The 14,023-nt window shown below is 40.0% G+C and overlaps 1 protein-coding gene across 1 annotated transcript in view; it reads right to left on the reverse strand.

Annotated features, from left to right (window-relative positions):
• TAFA4 (TAFA chemokine like family member 4) overlaps positions 1 to 12,957 on the reverse strand; it is a 121,302-nt gene extending 108,345 nt beyond the window's left edge. Inside the window, exon 1 of the mRNA XM_082412476.1 lies at positions 12,617 to 12,957. Coding sequence (XP_082268602.1) covers positions 12,617 to 12,797 — 181 coding nt within the window. The 5' untranslated portion in view covers positions 12,798 to 12,957. The remainder of the gene's footprint in view (positions 1 to 12,616) is intronic.
• Positions 12,958 to 14,023: the final 1,066 nt, after the last annotated feature.

Consider the following 14,023-nt stretch of genomic DNA (forward strand, 5'->3'; position numbering starts at 1 on the left):
TTATTATCCTGGGCCCAGAGCCTGGCTACATTTTACATATAAATTCATCCACAGTTTTTTGTTGGTTTTTTTTCCTTTGTCATGTTTTTAATATACATTGAATTTTCCAGGAATACAGCCACGATGTAAATAGAGAGTTAAACATTTTGGAAAGTTGCATCACTGTGGCATTTTAAGTCCTAAACCAACATATTTTTATTGGTCTCTATTTATAACGAGTGCGTTCACAGTGATTCTATTTGTAATCTGACTATGCTACCACTATACCCAAGCTTATACATAATGATATATATGTTTATTATATAAACTACTTGCCTTTTGGTTTCTTTAAAAAAAAAAAAAAAAAAGCCTGCCACCAGATGCAGCTGTACAATATAAAAAATAAATTTTAAAAATAAATAAAAATAAATAAATACAGTACATCATATACACAAATTAACTCAAAATTAATCACAGACCTAAATGTAAAGACTAAAATTAAAACATATCATAGAAAACAAGCTTTGTGACCTTAGGTTAAAGGCAAAAAGACACCAAAAGTATGGTACATAAAAGAACAAACTGGTAAGTGGGACTTCATCAAAAAAAAATCTGCTTTTCAAAAGACACTGTTATGAGAATGAAGAGACTGGGAGAAAATATTTGCAATTCATTTCTCTGATGAAGAAATTATATTGAGAATATAAAAAGAACACTCAAAATTCAATATTAAGAAAACAATCCAACTTTTTAAAAAATGGGCAAATGATTTGAATAGACACTTCACAGATATACAGATAAGCAAATGGTAAGATGTACAACATCATTAGTCAGTAGGGAAATGCAAATTAAAACCACCATGTGATATCACTACTCACCTAGTGAAAGGGCTAAAATTAGAAATACAGATCATACCAAGTGCTGACAGGAATGTGAAGGAACTAAGACTCTCCTATTCTGTTGGCGGGAGTGTGAGCTGGTACAACCACATTGGAAAACCGTTTGACAGTTTCTTGAAAAGTCAATCATACATCTACCATATGAACCAGCCATTCTGTTCCCTAGGTACTTCCTTAAGAGAAATGAAAGCATATGTTCATATAAGCACTTGTAAGAAATGTTCATAATACCTCTACTTGTAATAGTCAAAACTGGAAACACCCCCAAACATCCATCAACAGGTGAATGGATACACAGTGTGTGACACAGCATGGGCTGCTATTCAGCAATTAAAAGAAATGAGCTGGGCCTCCCTGGTGGCGCAGTGGTTGAGAATCTGCCTGCCAATGCAGGGGACACGGGTTCGAGCCCTGGTCTGGGAAGATCCCACATGCCGCGGAGTGACGGGGCCCGTGAGCCACAACTACTGAGCCTGAGCGTCTGGAGCCTCTGCTCCGCAACAAGAGAGGCCGCGATAGTGAGAGGCCCGCGCACCGCGATGAAGAGTGGCCCCTGCTCGCCGCAACTGGAGAAAGCCCTCACACAGAAACGAAGACCCAACACAGCCAAAAATAAACATAATAAATAAATAATAAATAAAAATTAAAAAAAAAAAAAGAAATGAGCTACTGATGCACAGGACACCACGGATAAACCATAAAGCAACTATGCAGAAAGAAATCAAACAAAAAAAGAATACATCCTGTATGATTTTACTTAAACACGATTCCAGAAAATGCAAACTCATCTATAATGGCAAAAAGATCAGTAGTTGCCTGGCAACGGTGGAGGTAGGGGCAAGAGGGACTGATTACAAAGGGGCTCAAGAGAACTTTCAGGGGTGATTGGTATATTCATTATTTTGATCATGGAGATGGTTTTCATGGGTGTGTGTATATATATATATATACACACACATATACATTATATATGTTAAAACTTACCAAATTGTACACTTATAAATATGCAAAGTTTACTGTATGTCAATTACACCTCAATAAAGCTGTTTAAAAAAAAAACAAAATCAAAATAATGCATTAAGTTCCCCATGTAATCCCTAACTTTTCCCCTGAACTATTTTATTTAAACCTCACGAAAACACTTTGAGATAGAGGGTGCTGTTATACCCATTTCCAGGAAAAGCAAACTGAGCAAAAGTCTCAGAGAGATTGAATACCTGTTATTCAATAACTCACATAGCTAGGACTTCACAGAGCCAAGGCACAAGCATTTTTATTTCATGTTAAATAAACGCTTCCAAAGCACTTGACAATTTTTTAAGATAACTTCAACAGCTCCCAGGCAAACATATTTACACTATTTATTTGCTTAGCAAATCTCCTTTCGTAGACAGCACATGGGTAAATGTCAACCCTATCATTTCAGGATCATCACAAATTCTAAAATTAATAGGGTTCAATTTAAGGTTTCAGTGACTTAGAGAAAAAATCCAGGTTCCAACGTGTCACACACCCAAGAGTCACCAAGTCAGCACATTGGAAAACAAACTCAAGATCAGCACAACATACAGTAGAAGAGACAGGCTAATAACCTTTTTGGTACCACTTGGAGAGATCAAACTCCGTAATTTTTCTTCCGGAGTACACGCACACACACACACACACACGCACACACGCACACACACACCTGGCAACCAAAATGCTGAGTGTGAATGTTTCAAATTTCTAGATGTCCACTAACTAGAAAAACATTGTTGATTGTTGCTGTTTTGTTTTACATACAGTCATTATTTCCTATCAAATAAGATTGACCAGCAAAAGCTCAAATACATAGAATATCCCCCATTAAAAGTCGCTGGACTCCCCTGGTCGACAGTTTGGAAGTCTGCTAATGACTGCAGGACATCTGTGGAGGGGGAAAGGCAGAGAAAACTGCAACAAGTTCACTTCTATGGCTCAAATCCAATCAGACTCTCAATGCTCCTCTTGCAAAAAATGACTTCCACAATGCCTTGCAAACGCTTCCCCAATAGCAAAGCGTACAACTGTGTTTGGTTTGGGGGAAGAAGACACACACCTTAACTCTGTGCCAAGTTCAAGCTGTTCAAGTCCCCCACCCCCTCCCTGGATTGCTGGTATTAATTTCCAGCCCTTCAGCAGGTAGCTGTGCAAAGTCAGTGACAAACTACAGAACAATGACCTGCAGGTGGATTTATTCATTTATTTCATTTTGTGCCCATATTATTTTTTTTCCTGAAACAAAGTTCTCTCCTGTTTCCCTTTCTGACTCTCCACAACAGATAAGAAACAGGAAAAGAGAGCACAGTCCAAGATGCTCCCACCTTCAGGCCCTCCTAGCCTGTTCAAATTGGTTAAAGTTCTTATCTGATTTCAGACATTCCCTAAAACATATGCATTGATGGCACATGGCATAAGGAGTGGAAAAGTTTTTAACTGTTGAACACACAGTCTTCTCAGAGTGAATTAATCTGCTTTAATGGATTTTTGAATATCCCTTCAATAATATTAATATTAATTAATTAATATTAATATTATTAATAATATTATTTGTGCTATTCTGAGACCACCATATGGGCCAAAATATTTCAAGCATCCAACCTACACCTAGAAAGACACAAAACCTCTTTTTCCTTCCCGTGCCATCTTTACCCCTCCTGATTCTTCTTACCAAATGATTTTATTTTCCTTATATGGGACAAAAGATTCTTATTTCCTCAGATAATGCTGACAGATGACATACTGACCCCTGGCTTTTGAAACCCCAAATTGTAGGCTTTCTTTAGATAAGTTCAAGTGCATGGCTTGAAAGAAGAAAGAGGAACTTTCTTCTCAAGGGTAAGGAGAATCTTTTTCCTAACCACCCAGAGAACTCTTCCAAGGCCGTGGGTTGCCACTTCTGCCTCAAAGACACAAAAAGGGGCAGGAGAAAAAGCCTGCTCTGCCACATAGGGTGGCTCACAAGTTCATTTAAGGAACTGAAATTCTTTACTCTCCTGTCAGTGAAACAACCCTTCCTCCCCACGAAAAAGAATGTGAAGCACACTCATTTGTCAGCTATTTTGCAAAGCTGACCTTGACGGTGGCACTGGGACTTGAACTTGCAGGCGAGGAGATGAGAAGTCAAATATTAACACCTCACATAATCTGTTCCTTTCCCTTCTTATGAAACATCGAGAATAAGACGAGCCTATCAAGATGGAACTAGAGAAAAATAATGAAGGATCCAAGGGAGGTCAATGGAATCCCTCACAGTACAAGCTTTTAGCATCCAGGAACAGCCCTGCCAGTGCAAAATGACCAAGCATTTTCACAGTCCTTCCTAAGAGGTGGATACAGAGGTCACCGTTAGAGGGAGAATACACACCTCTGCACAGCCTGGCAACATGCAGTGAGAATGAAATGGAGACTCGTCACCACCGGAATCAAACTGTAGCTTAACAAGAGCTTGAGTCAAACCTGATTTTTTGTTCTTCTGAATCAGTGGTTCTGATACTCACCAGGCAACTATTAAATAATACAGTTGACTGGGCTCCACCTTGCAAGATTCAAATATAATGTAGATATGGTAGGGCCTCCAAGTTTTTTAGTGGAAAAGCTCCCCAGATAGAGAATCAAGTAAGCATCACCACATAGATGCCCTCTTCACTACCAAACCACAGGCTTTTCTCCCGTTCCAAAATCTTTTTCTTGTTTATAAAATAGAGGTTATTCCTGTGGAGTTGCCTACATAAAAATATACCCATACAGTTAAAGAAGTAACCATTTATTGGGGGCAGGGCAGGAAGATGGAAACAGTTATGGAAGAAACCATATTAAAACTGTATCACTGGATTTCACTCCAGTGGGTAAACGCGGATTATGGGTCAAAGTAAGCTTCCAGGGAGTAACTTTAAGACTTAATGGCTGGGCTTCCCTGGTGGCACAGTGGTTAAGAATCCGCCTGCCAATGCAAGGGACACGGGTTCGAGCCCTGGTCCAGGAAGATCCCACATGCCGCGAAGCAACTAAGCCCGTGCAACACAACTACTAAGCCTGTGCTCTAGAGCCCGCGAGCCACAACTACTGAGCCTGCATGCCACAACTACTGAAGCCCACACGACTAGAGCCCATGCTCCTCAACAAGAGAAGCCACCGCAACGAGAAGCCCGCGCACCGCAGCAAAGAGTAGCCCCCGCTCGCCGCAACTAGAGAAAGCCCGCGTGCAGCAAAGACCCAACACAGCCAAAAATAAATAAATAAATAAATTTATTTAAAAAAGACTTGATGGCTGAAGCCATCACTCACACCAACACACACACATACGCTTTCAAATTATCCTGCTACTTCTCTCTCCCTAAAAAATATGCTCTTGCAAAGAATGATCATATGGGCAGTTCATTAGGAAATGGAAACATTTTTGCCACCCTTTATGAGGGCTACAAACCCCACTTACCTGGTACTTTTCCTGAATTTAGATGCAATCATTTAGCAAAAAATTAAAAAGAACTAAAACCAAAAACATGAAAAGAAATTAAGTGAAATAAAGGGAGATAAAACATTGTGCCCTAGGATTGACCCATGAAAATACAAATCAGTCATAATTCTAATCTTTCAGAAAGTAATGTTAAAATCCAATTCATTACCCTGTACTAAACAGATTACACTGGCCTCTGGCTGCATGTAGCTATTGAGTGCTTAGAACGTGGCTTGGGCCACAGGTTGAAATGATCATATTTGGGTGTATTAGATTAAATAAAATATATTACTAAAATTAACCTCACGTGTTTCTTTTTACTTTTTAAATGTGGTTATAAAACATTTTAAATTACATATGTGGCTCCCCTATTTCTGTTAGACAATGGCTGCATCAGGCTAGCGTTCTGCTTCTCGCTATTTAGCTCTTCTAAGCCTTGCCTGCCCCCTAGTGTCAGAACTCTGGCAATGCAGACAAAATATTTTTCAAAACCATCTGTATTGCTTGGAAAGAAATAGAAGTTTCTTCTATTAGGAAGATTAGGGCTAAAATAGTCATTCCAATCAAAATCATCAGCAGCGTTCCTATAAAAATTCAGCCTTTATAGGGGACAGAAATATGAGCCCAAACTTAGGTGCAGTTACTCTTCCTACAATTTAACCAAAGTTATAAACAACACAAGGCACCAAAGCACACAAGCCCAACATTCATATTCTGCATATATCATTTATAACAGAGAAAACAGAAAACCTAAATTTTCATAAATTTAAACATTACAGAATCTCTATAAAACGGGATTCACTCAAAACGAGAAGGCAGTTCTCAATAAAGATGACTAACATTTATTAAACACTTACTGCGCAAACACAATTCTTAGCACTTTCCCGGTATTAACTGACTCCTCATTGCAACTCTTTAAGGATGACTTTTATTGTTTATTATTCCCACTTTACAGAAGAAGAGACTGAGCCCCAAAGAGGTTTTGTAACCAGCCCAAGTATGAAAGGAGAATGTAAGCTAACCTGGATGCCTGCTGCTTTGTGTGGAGTGAGAATAAATCCTTCTTCTATGACCCAGGGATCTCATGTCTTCTGCAAGCATCCAGGAAACTGACATGCTATCCTGTTAGCTTGCAAGAAATCTCAGACCCATCACAATTTTTGACACCAGCCCCCAGTTAGTGAGGTGCCCCCTTTACAGAAGATCTGGCTGAAGGCCAGCAGGTAAAAGGGCTCTCAGCATCCCTGGGTCACTCTGTTTTCAGCTTTTGAAGCCTTGTGTGTTAGAAATTTCTTTTTTCTTAAGGTTGGGCTGAAACCCCAGTCTTCATAAAGAAATTCTCTTCACTATAGTCAGCTTTTAGGACAATGAAAAACAAGCCTTTTTCTCTTGTACACAATAAAGCTTCAAACCTTAAGCCACTGATCACATCTCCCTACACATACAAAGCCGTCAATCATTCCTTGAAAATTTCCAGACTCCTTTTCATTTTGGATGTCTCTAAATATGAAAATAGCTACCATTTATTGAGTGTTTACTATGTACTAATCCCTTCACCTACTTTCTTAGCTAATCATTCCAATAACCCCATAAGGTAGGCATGTACATCATTCCATTTTTATAGATAATGAAGCAAATTCAGAGAGGTTAAGTGACCTGGATAAGGTCACACAGCTGGGATGTGGCATAACCAGGGTTATGTTTGACTCCAGACCCCCTGTGCTTTGCTGCCTCAATCTCAGTTGTGCTCCAGTTTCTTGGGCCCTTAATACTTTGGACAGACTATATTAAATAAGAGATTTTACACCAAAACAGAGTATATTAAATAGCAGCTAGGCACCATGGCGTATGCTGGAATGAAAACACCCCAAACCAGTCGTACTTAAAGATCTCTGGAGAAATGGAACTATTAAAATGAACTTGTAAACCAGCAGCACCCCAGTTCCCAACTCTCTCAGCTATAACGGAAAAGTAGCTATGCTTCTGTTTTCAAAGGGGAAAATTTTAATTTTTGAAGTGTCCAAATATTCCCAGGGACAAATCTCCAGGATGTAGGGTGTTTTGTGTCCCAAACTCATCATGTAACCAGCCAATTAATTTCAAATGACTCTCAAGTTTCTGAACCTATCAGCATCTTTCCACTGTATTACATTTGCTGCCTTCTTGTGGGGAAATGTTACATACGGGGGTGGGGAGGGGCGAGACAGGGAACAAAAGGACAAATTGCTAACTGAAGAAATAATAGAGTTAACTCTGGCTTCCATTTAAAAGAAACTAACCTACCAAATGGCCCTCACACCTTTCCTACAGATAGGGGCTACAGAAGCCCATGTCTCCTACTCAATTATTATGGCAGGTAGAATTTTAAAAGCAACAAAGTGGCCTTTTGTGTTTTCTAATTCCTTAAGAATACTACCTCTGGACTATTGTGAAAGATTATCAATGCCATTTGCCTTAAAGAAAGATTCCTACCACCAATCCTGTGAAAATTAGGTGTGTTTTTGTTTTTTACACTTGAACTAAAATGAAACTTCGGTCCACACCTAGCAATACCCCATCCCATCTGCCCAGATTAGGGGTGGCATCCCACATTCTTCCCCTCCCTCTCTGTCGTAGAGGTATGGGTGGAGATAGGATTGTAAAATATCTCCTTGTTCATACACAACCATCAACAAGCCACTCTCCTAATCTGAACCAATAAAAGCATCCAAAACACTTCCAACTAGGGTTTCCTAGGGACACAGTTCCTTAACTGGCCAGCATGAACCACAAAGCTCTTGGGACGGTGTCAGGGGTCCTTCTGGACACTGCACAGAGGCTTCTTCGGTTAACTCTCTGCAACTTGCTCCTGCTCTCAGGCTGTTTCAGATACACCCAAAAATCTGACCAGAGTTTCTCAGGTCTGACCCTTGACTTTGTCACCAGCTGAGCTCAATTCCGGGAAGAAACTCCACGTGGCCACTGCAAGGTCATAAGAGAAATGTACAACACCTCCCTCCCACCGCCATTTCCCTCTCTGTCCATCTCTCTCTCTCTCTCTCTCTCTCACACACACACACTCACACACACACACACACATACACACACATTCACTCACACAGCCTGCTGGAATACACAGCCTTGCTAGAACGGGAGTAGTGGGCAAAGCAAAAGCAGGAAGAAACATCAACAATTGATGGTCAAAGTACTCGGGTGTCCTCAATTTTCAAAGAGCTTCCACAAATCGACAAGTAAACTATCAATAGAGCCAAGACAAAAACGGATAAAGGATAAGATAGTGCAAAGAAGAACAAATACAAATAGTCCCCCAGCACGCTGAGTCCTTAGTCAAAAAGAGTTGCAAGACAAGACAATCCGACAGCAGTTTTCATTACCACATTTGCAAAACAGTAAGACCTGATAGCACCCAGAGTTGATGAGGGTCTGGGGAAACGGGAGTTATCATACTACTACTGCTGGTGTAAGTATAACTAAGTCCAGAAGTTTTGGAGGGCACTTTGCACTATTAAACCCTTAATGCGTTGTGTCAAAGGCTGCAGGATACTCACCAAAAATCATTGTCTCCTCTTGGACGTGGACCCACAGCTAGGGTATGTTTCCCAGCAGCCCTGGCAGTAAGGTGTGGCCATGGGCCTCAGCTGCAGCCAATGTCAGGACAATTCAAGGGATGCAGTCAGCATCTAACCCCGTTCATCAACACCTCCCAGGTGTATCCCCCATGCCCATTTCCCTTCCAGCTGGCTGGAATGAAGACCACTCTAGAACAACCTCTAAGGCCATGGGCTGAAAACAGTAGAACTCCAATCCACTGTGGTTCCAAAAAGACCACAGTAGAGGAGAACATCCAGCTGATATATTACCCACCCAGCACTCATGAGCAAGAAATACAATTTCTTTTATTTAAGCCATTATGTATATTTACTTGGTCTATGTGTCACAGAAATTAGCCTACTCCTATACATTTACATGCACTTTAATTCAGCAATTTCAATATTAGGAATTCATCTGAAGTCAGGACATATATATTTGTACAAATATGGTAAAAAGCTATATGTCCACCAAAATTGGGAGTGATCAAATAACCTACGGCACATCCATCCAATAGATGACTATGCAGTGTTACAGAGAGTGATATAGGTCTGCACGCACTCACATGAAAAGACCTCTAAACTTTATTGTTAAATGTGGAAAAAAATCAAGGTACAAAACAGGGTGCACAAAGAGACATCTGTGTATACACACATACTGGTATATATATGCCTTTTTCTAGAAGGATAGGTGTGTGGATACATAAAATCTAAAATAGTATAGAAAATATATAAAATATAGATGACTATATAAAACAATACCTAGAAGGCTATATGAAATTAACAATGTGACTGGGCCAGGGGACACCCAGATATCTGCTTAAACATTATTTCTGTATGTATCTGTAAAGGTGTTTCTGGAAGAGGTTAGCATTTGAGCTGGGGGCTGAGTGAAGCCAGTGGCCCTCCCCATTGTGGGTGAGCCTCATCCAATCCCTTGAGGACTTGAATAGAACAAAAAAGCAGAAGAAGGTTGAATTTGTTCTTTGCCTGATTGTTGAGCTGGGACATTGACCATCTCCTGTCCTCTGTGCTCCTGGACCTCAGGCCTTCAGACTCAGGCTGGAATCTACACCATTGCCTCTCTGGCTCTCAGGCCTTTGAACCACATCATTGGTTTTCCTGGGTCTCCAGCTTGCAGACTGCAGGTCATGAGACTTCTCAACCTCCATAGCTGTGTGAGCCAATACCTTATATCAATAATAAATTGGTTGTGTTGGTTCTGTTTCTCTGGAGAACCCTAATAGTCAACAAAAAGTTAAAAGCCTATCTTTTCACGCCTGCCTATTATTTTCTGGAATTTTTACCACCAGGAGAAAACTACGTAATTGATCACAGGGTGACAAATGGGCAAAATCAGCCTATTAATAAATATTCATTTAGCACCCATTACATTCCAGGCATCAAGGACACAGCTTAAGAAACCCGCGAGGGAATAAGACTTCACAGTAGGATTCAGGAGCCCTCATCTGCGGTTATGCAAAGGGTACAGGCAGGCCTCAGGGATTTTGCCAATTTGATTCCAGACCCGCGCAATAAAGTGAATATCGCAATAAAGCAAGACGTGAATTTTTTGGTTTCCTAGTGCATATAAAAGTTATGTTTATACTATACTGTAGTCAATTAAGTATGCAATAGGATTATGTCTGAAAAAACAATACACATACCTTAATTTTAAAATATTTCATAGCTGTAAATGCTACCCATCATCTGAAACTTCAACGAGCCATAATATTTTTGCAAGGGTCACATCAAAGATTACGGATCACAGATCACCACAACGAATAGAGTAAAAACGGAAAAGTCTGAAATACTGCAAAGATCACCAAAACGTGACACAGAGACATGAAGTGAGCAAATGCTGTCGGAAAAATGGCACCAAAAGACGCTGGATTTGTAAAAAACGCAAAGTCTGCAAAGTGTAAGAAAGAAGCTAAGTGCAATAAAATGAGGCATGCCTGTATTTCAATAAAACGAGGCATGCCTGTACTTCTGTGAAGATGGTTCTTCATGCAGCCTGCAGCCCCAGTGAGAGAACAGAGCCCCTTGTGGGCAGGAACCAGTCCTGATTGCTTTGATGGTTGTTAAGATAAGGGGTGAGAAGGACTTAAATTCCAAAAACGAAAGCAGGAAGAATCCCCCAGAAGTCAAAGAGAAACCAAAAATGGGCTGAGAATCCAAATAAAATCATCTAGAAATTCTAGGATGAAAATTTCATTTCTTGAGCAAAACTTGCCAAGACTTCTCACCCTCCCTGTTGCAGGAGAGTCTTTGCTTATATGGAAGACACTGCATCTCTTGTGTACACAATTCTAATCTTAACTTAGATTTATCCCTACTGTTCCACGTTTTCCAAATGTAAAGGGTTATGGTATGAAATGAGGATTGCCACAAAGATTTAAAAGTGAAGGTTCACATAAAGACTACCAATGTCAGGGGGTGGGGGGCTGGTGGGATAAATTGGGAGGTTGGGATTGACATATATACACTAATATGTATAAAACAGATAACTAATAAAAAAATAGGTAACTAACAATAACCTGCTGTATAGCACAGGGAACTCTACCCAATACTCTGTGATGGCCTGTATGGGAAAAGAATCTAAAAAAAGAATGGATATATGTATATGTATAACAGATTCACTTTGTTGTACACCTGAAACTAACACAACATTGTAAATCAACTATATTCCAATAAAAATTTTTTAAAAAGAAGAAAAAAAAAAAAAGACTACTAGTGTGTATATCTTGGGTGTGGAGGGGTGATAAAAATAAGTAATCTAACCTGGAAGAAAAATAACCAAAGTATAATGCCTTTCAATAAGTGAATATTGAAAAGAAAGAAAAATTGAAGGTTCAGTCATGTCCCCCGTTTCCTCCAAGTTTAATCATTTTTCATCATAATCTCTCTGAAATCTGGAAATGTGCTGGTGATAACCCCCCACCCCGAAATGCTTTGCTTCTTTACTAGCCTGACTCTCTACCTGCACCCAAGAAAAGAGATATGTATCAAACAGATAAGACTGATGACTTCAAATGCTCTATCCTTGAGGGCAAGCTCATCAAAATATACACAGCACAATAACCAAGCAGCCCTGGGCACTTTCACAGCAGCCAAATGGTATTGATTTTATGCTGATTCATTAAAATTTCAATCATTAATTTTCTTGTCTTCTTGAAACTGTTGCTTAAGGACAACTGAGTCATGAGAGAGTTTAAAAACTTAAGCCTAGGACTTCCCTGGTGGTGCAATGGTTAAGAATCCGCCTGCCAATGCAGGCGACACAGGTTCGAGCCCTGGTCCAGGAAGATCCCACATGCCGCGGAGCGACTAAGCCTGTGCACCACAACTACTGAGCCTGAGCTCTAGAGCCCGCGAGCCACAACTACTGAGCCCACGTGCCACAACTACTGAAGCCCGTGTGCCTAGAGGCCGTGCTCCGCAACAAGAGAAGCCATCGCAATGAGAAGCCCGCGCACCGCAATGAAGAGTAGCTCCCTGCTCACTGCAACTAGAGAAAGTCCACGCGCAGCAACGAAGACCCAACGCAGCCAAAAATAAATAAATTAAATTAAATTTAAAAATTAAAAAAATAATAAAATAAAATGTGGGCTTTGGTGTTTGAAAGGGTTTTATTAATTGATCTCAGTGGCGCATAACGAGCTTAAAGAGCTTACCTGCGTGTCCCCGGAGGTGCTGGCTGGAGGCAGACATCAGCTTACAGCACACCATTAACACATAGGCCAGAAAGAGCCAGTGAGACAGCAAGACCGACCTAGCACAGATTCTCATCCTGGAAAGAAAGCAGGACGCAGTTAGTGAGGGCTGAGTGACACAAGGCTTTTCAGCAAACACCATCCTGAGAAGGTGGGGAAAGCAGTGGAGGATGCTCAACGATGGACTTCTTCCCCCACAAGGAAACTGAAGGCCAATCAAACCTTATTTGCACTGTGCATTCATTCAATTTTCAATAAATACCTTTTTTTTTAACATCTTTATTGGAGTATAATTGCTTTACAGTGTTGTGTTAGTTTCTGCTGTATAGCAAAGTGAATTAGCTATATACATACGTATATCCCCATATCCCCTCCCTCTTGCGTCTCCCTCCCACCCTCCCTATCCCACCCCTCTAGGTGGTCACAAAGCACTGAGCTGATCTCCCTGTGTAAAAGTTTTCCAAGTTAGCTACATGCCTCGGTGAGAAGTCTATTTATGAATCCCTAGAGTGTAGCCTGAGTGGCCCTGATAGAACATGGGGGTTATATACTATTTTATAGCATGAAATTTAAAAAGGGACATACTTAGAGCTGGATTCAAATAGAAGATATGTGGTTTCCTCATCTGAAAGAAACCACAGAAATTTTCACATCAGGCTCGAGAGATTTCCCCTGGTTTCTCTGACTGTTTATTAATGCCCTCTGCCCAGAAGACTGGCTGAATAGTTTATTAATCCAATCTCAAAGTTTGATGGGAATATGAGCAAGTAAGGTGAATATAAAAACAACTTCATATAGATATCAACAGATAAATGGATAAAGAAGATGTGAGATAGATATGATGAAATATTATTCAGCAATGAGAAAAAAGGAAATCTTGCCATATACAAAATTTTAGATGGACCTTGAGGGCATTATTGCTAAGTGAAATAAGTCAGATAAAGACAAATACTGTATGATCTCACTTACATGTGGAATCTAAAAAAGACAAACTCAGAGAAACAGGTTAAGTAGCATGGTGGTTACCAAGGGTTGAGGGTGAGGGAAGTGGGTAGTTATTAGTCAAAGGTCAAATATTTCAGTTACATGATTAACAAGTTTGGGGATTTAATGTACAGCATGGTGATTATAGTTAATCATACTATATCATATACTTGAATGTTGCTAAGAAAAATGTTCTCACCACCAAAAAAAAAAAAAAAGGTAACTATGTGATAGTAGGAAGGTGGTAGCTGATACTATGCTGAGAATCATTTTGCAATTGACAAACATATTAAATCAACACATTGTACACCTTAAACATACACAGTGTTATGTGTCAATTACATCTCAATAAACCTGGGAAAATAAAGTTCACCTCATATGAGT

Source organism: Balaenoptera physalus (assembly GCF_965194825.1).
Source record: "Balaenoptera physalus genome assembly, chromosome: 11".
Taxonomy (NCBI): Eukaryota; Metazoa; Chordata; class Mammalia; order Artiodactyla; family Balaenopteridae; genus Balaenoptera; species Balaenoptera physalus.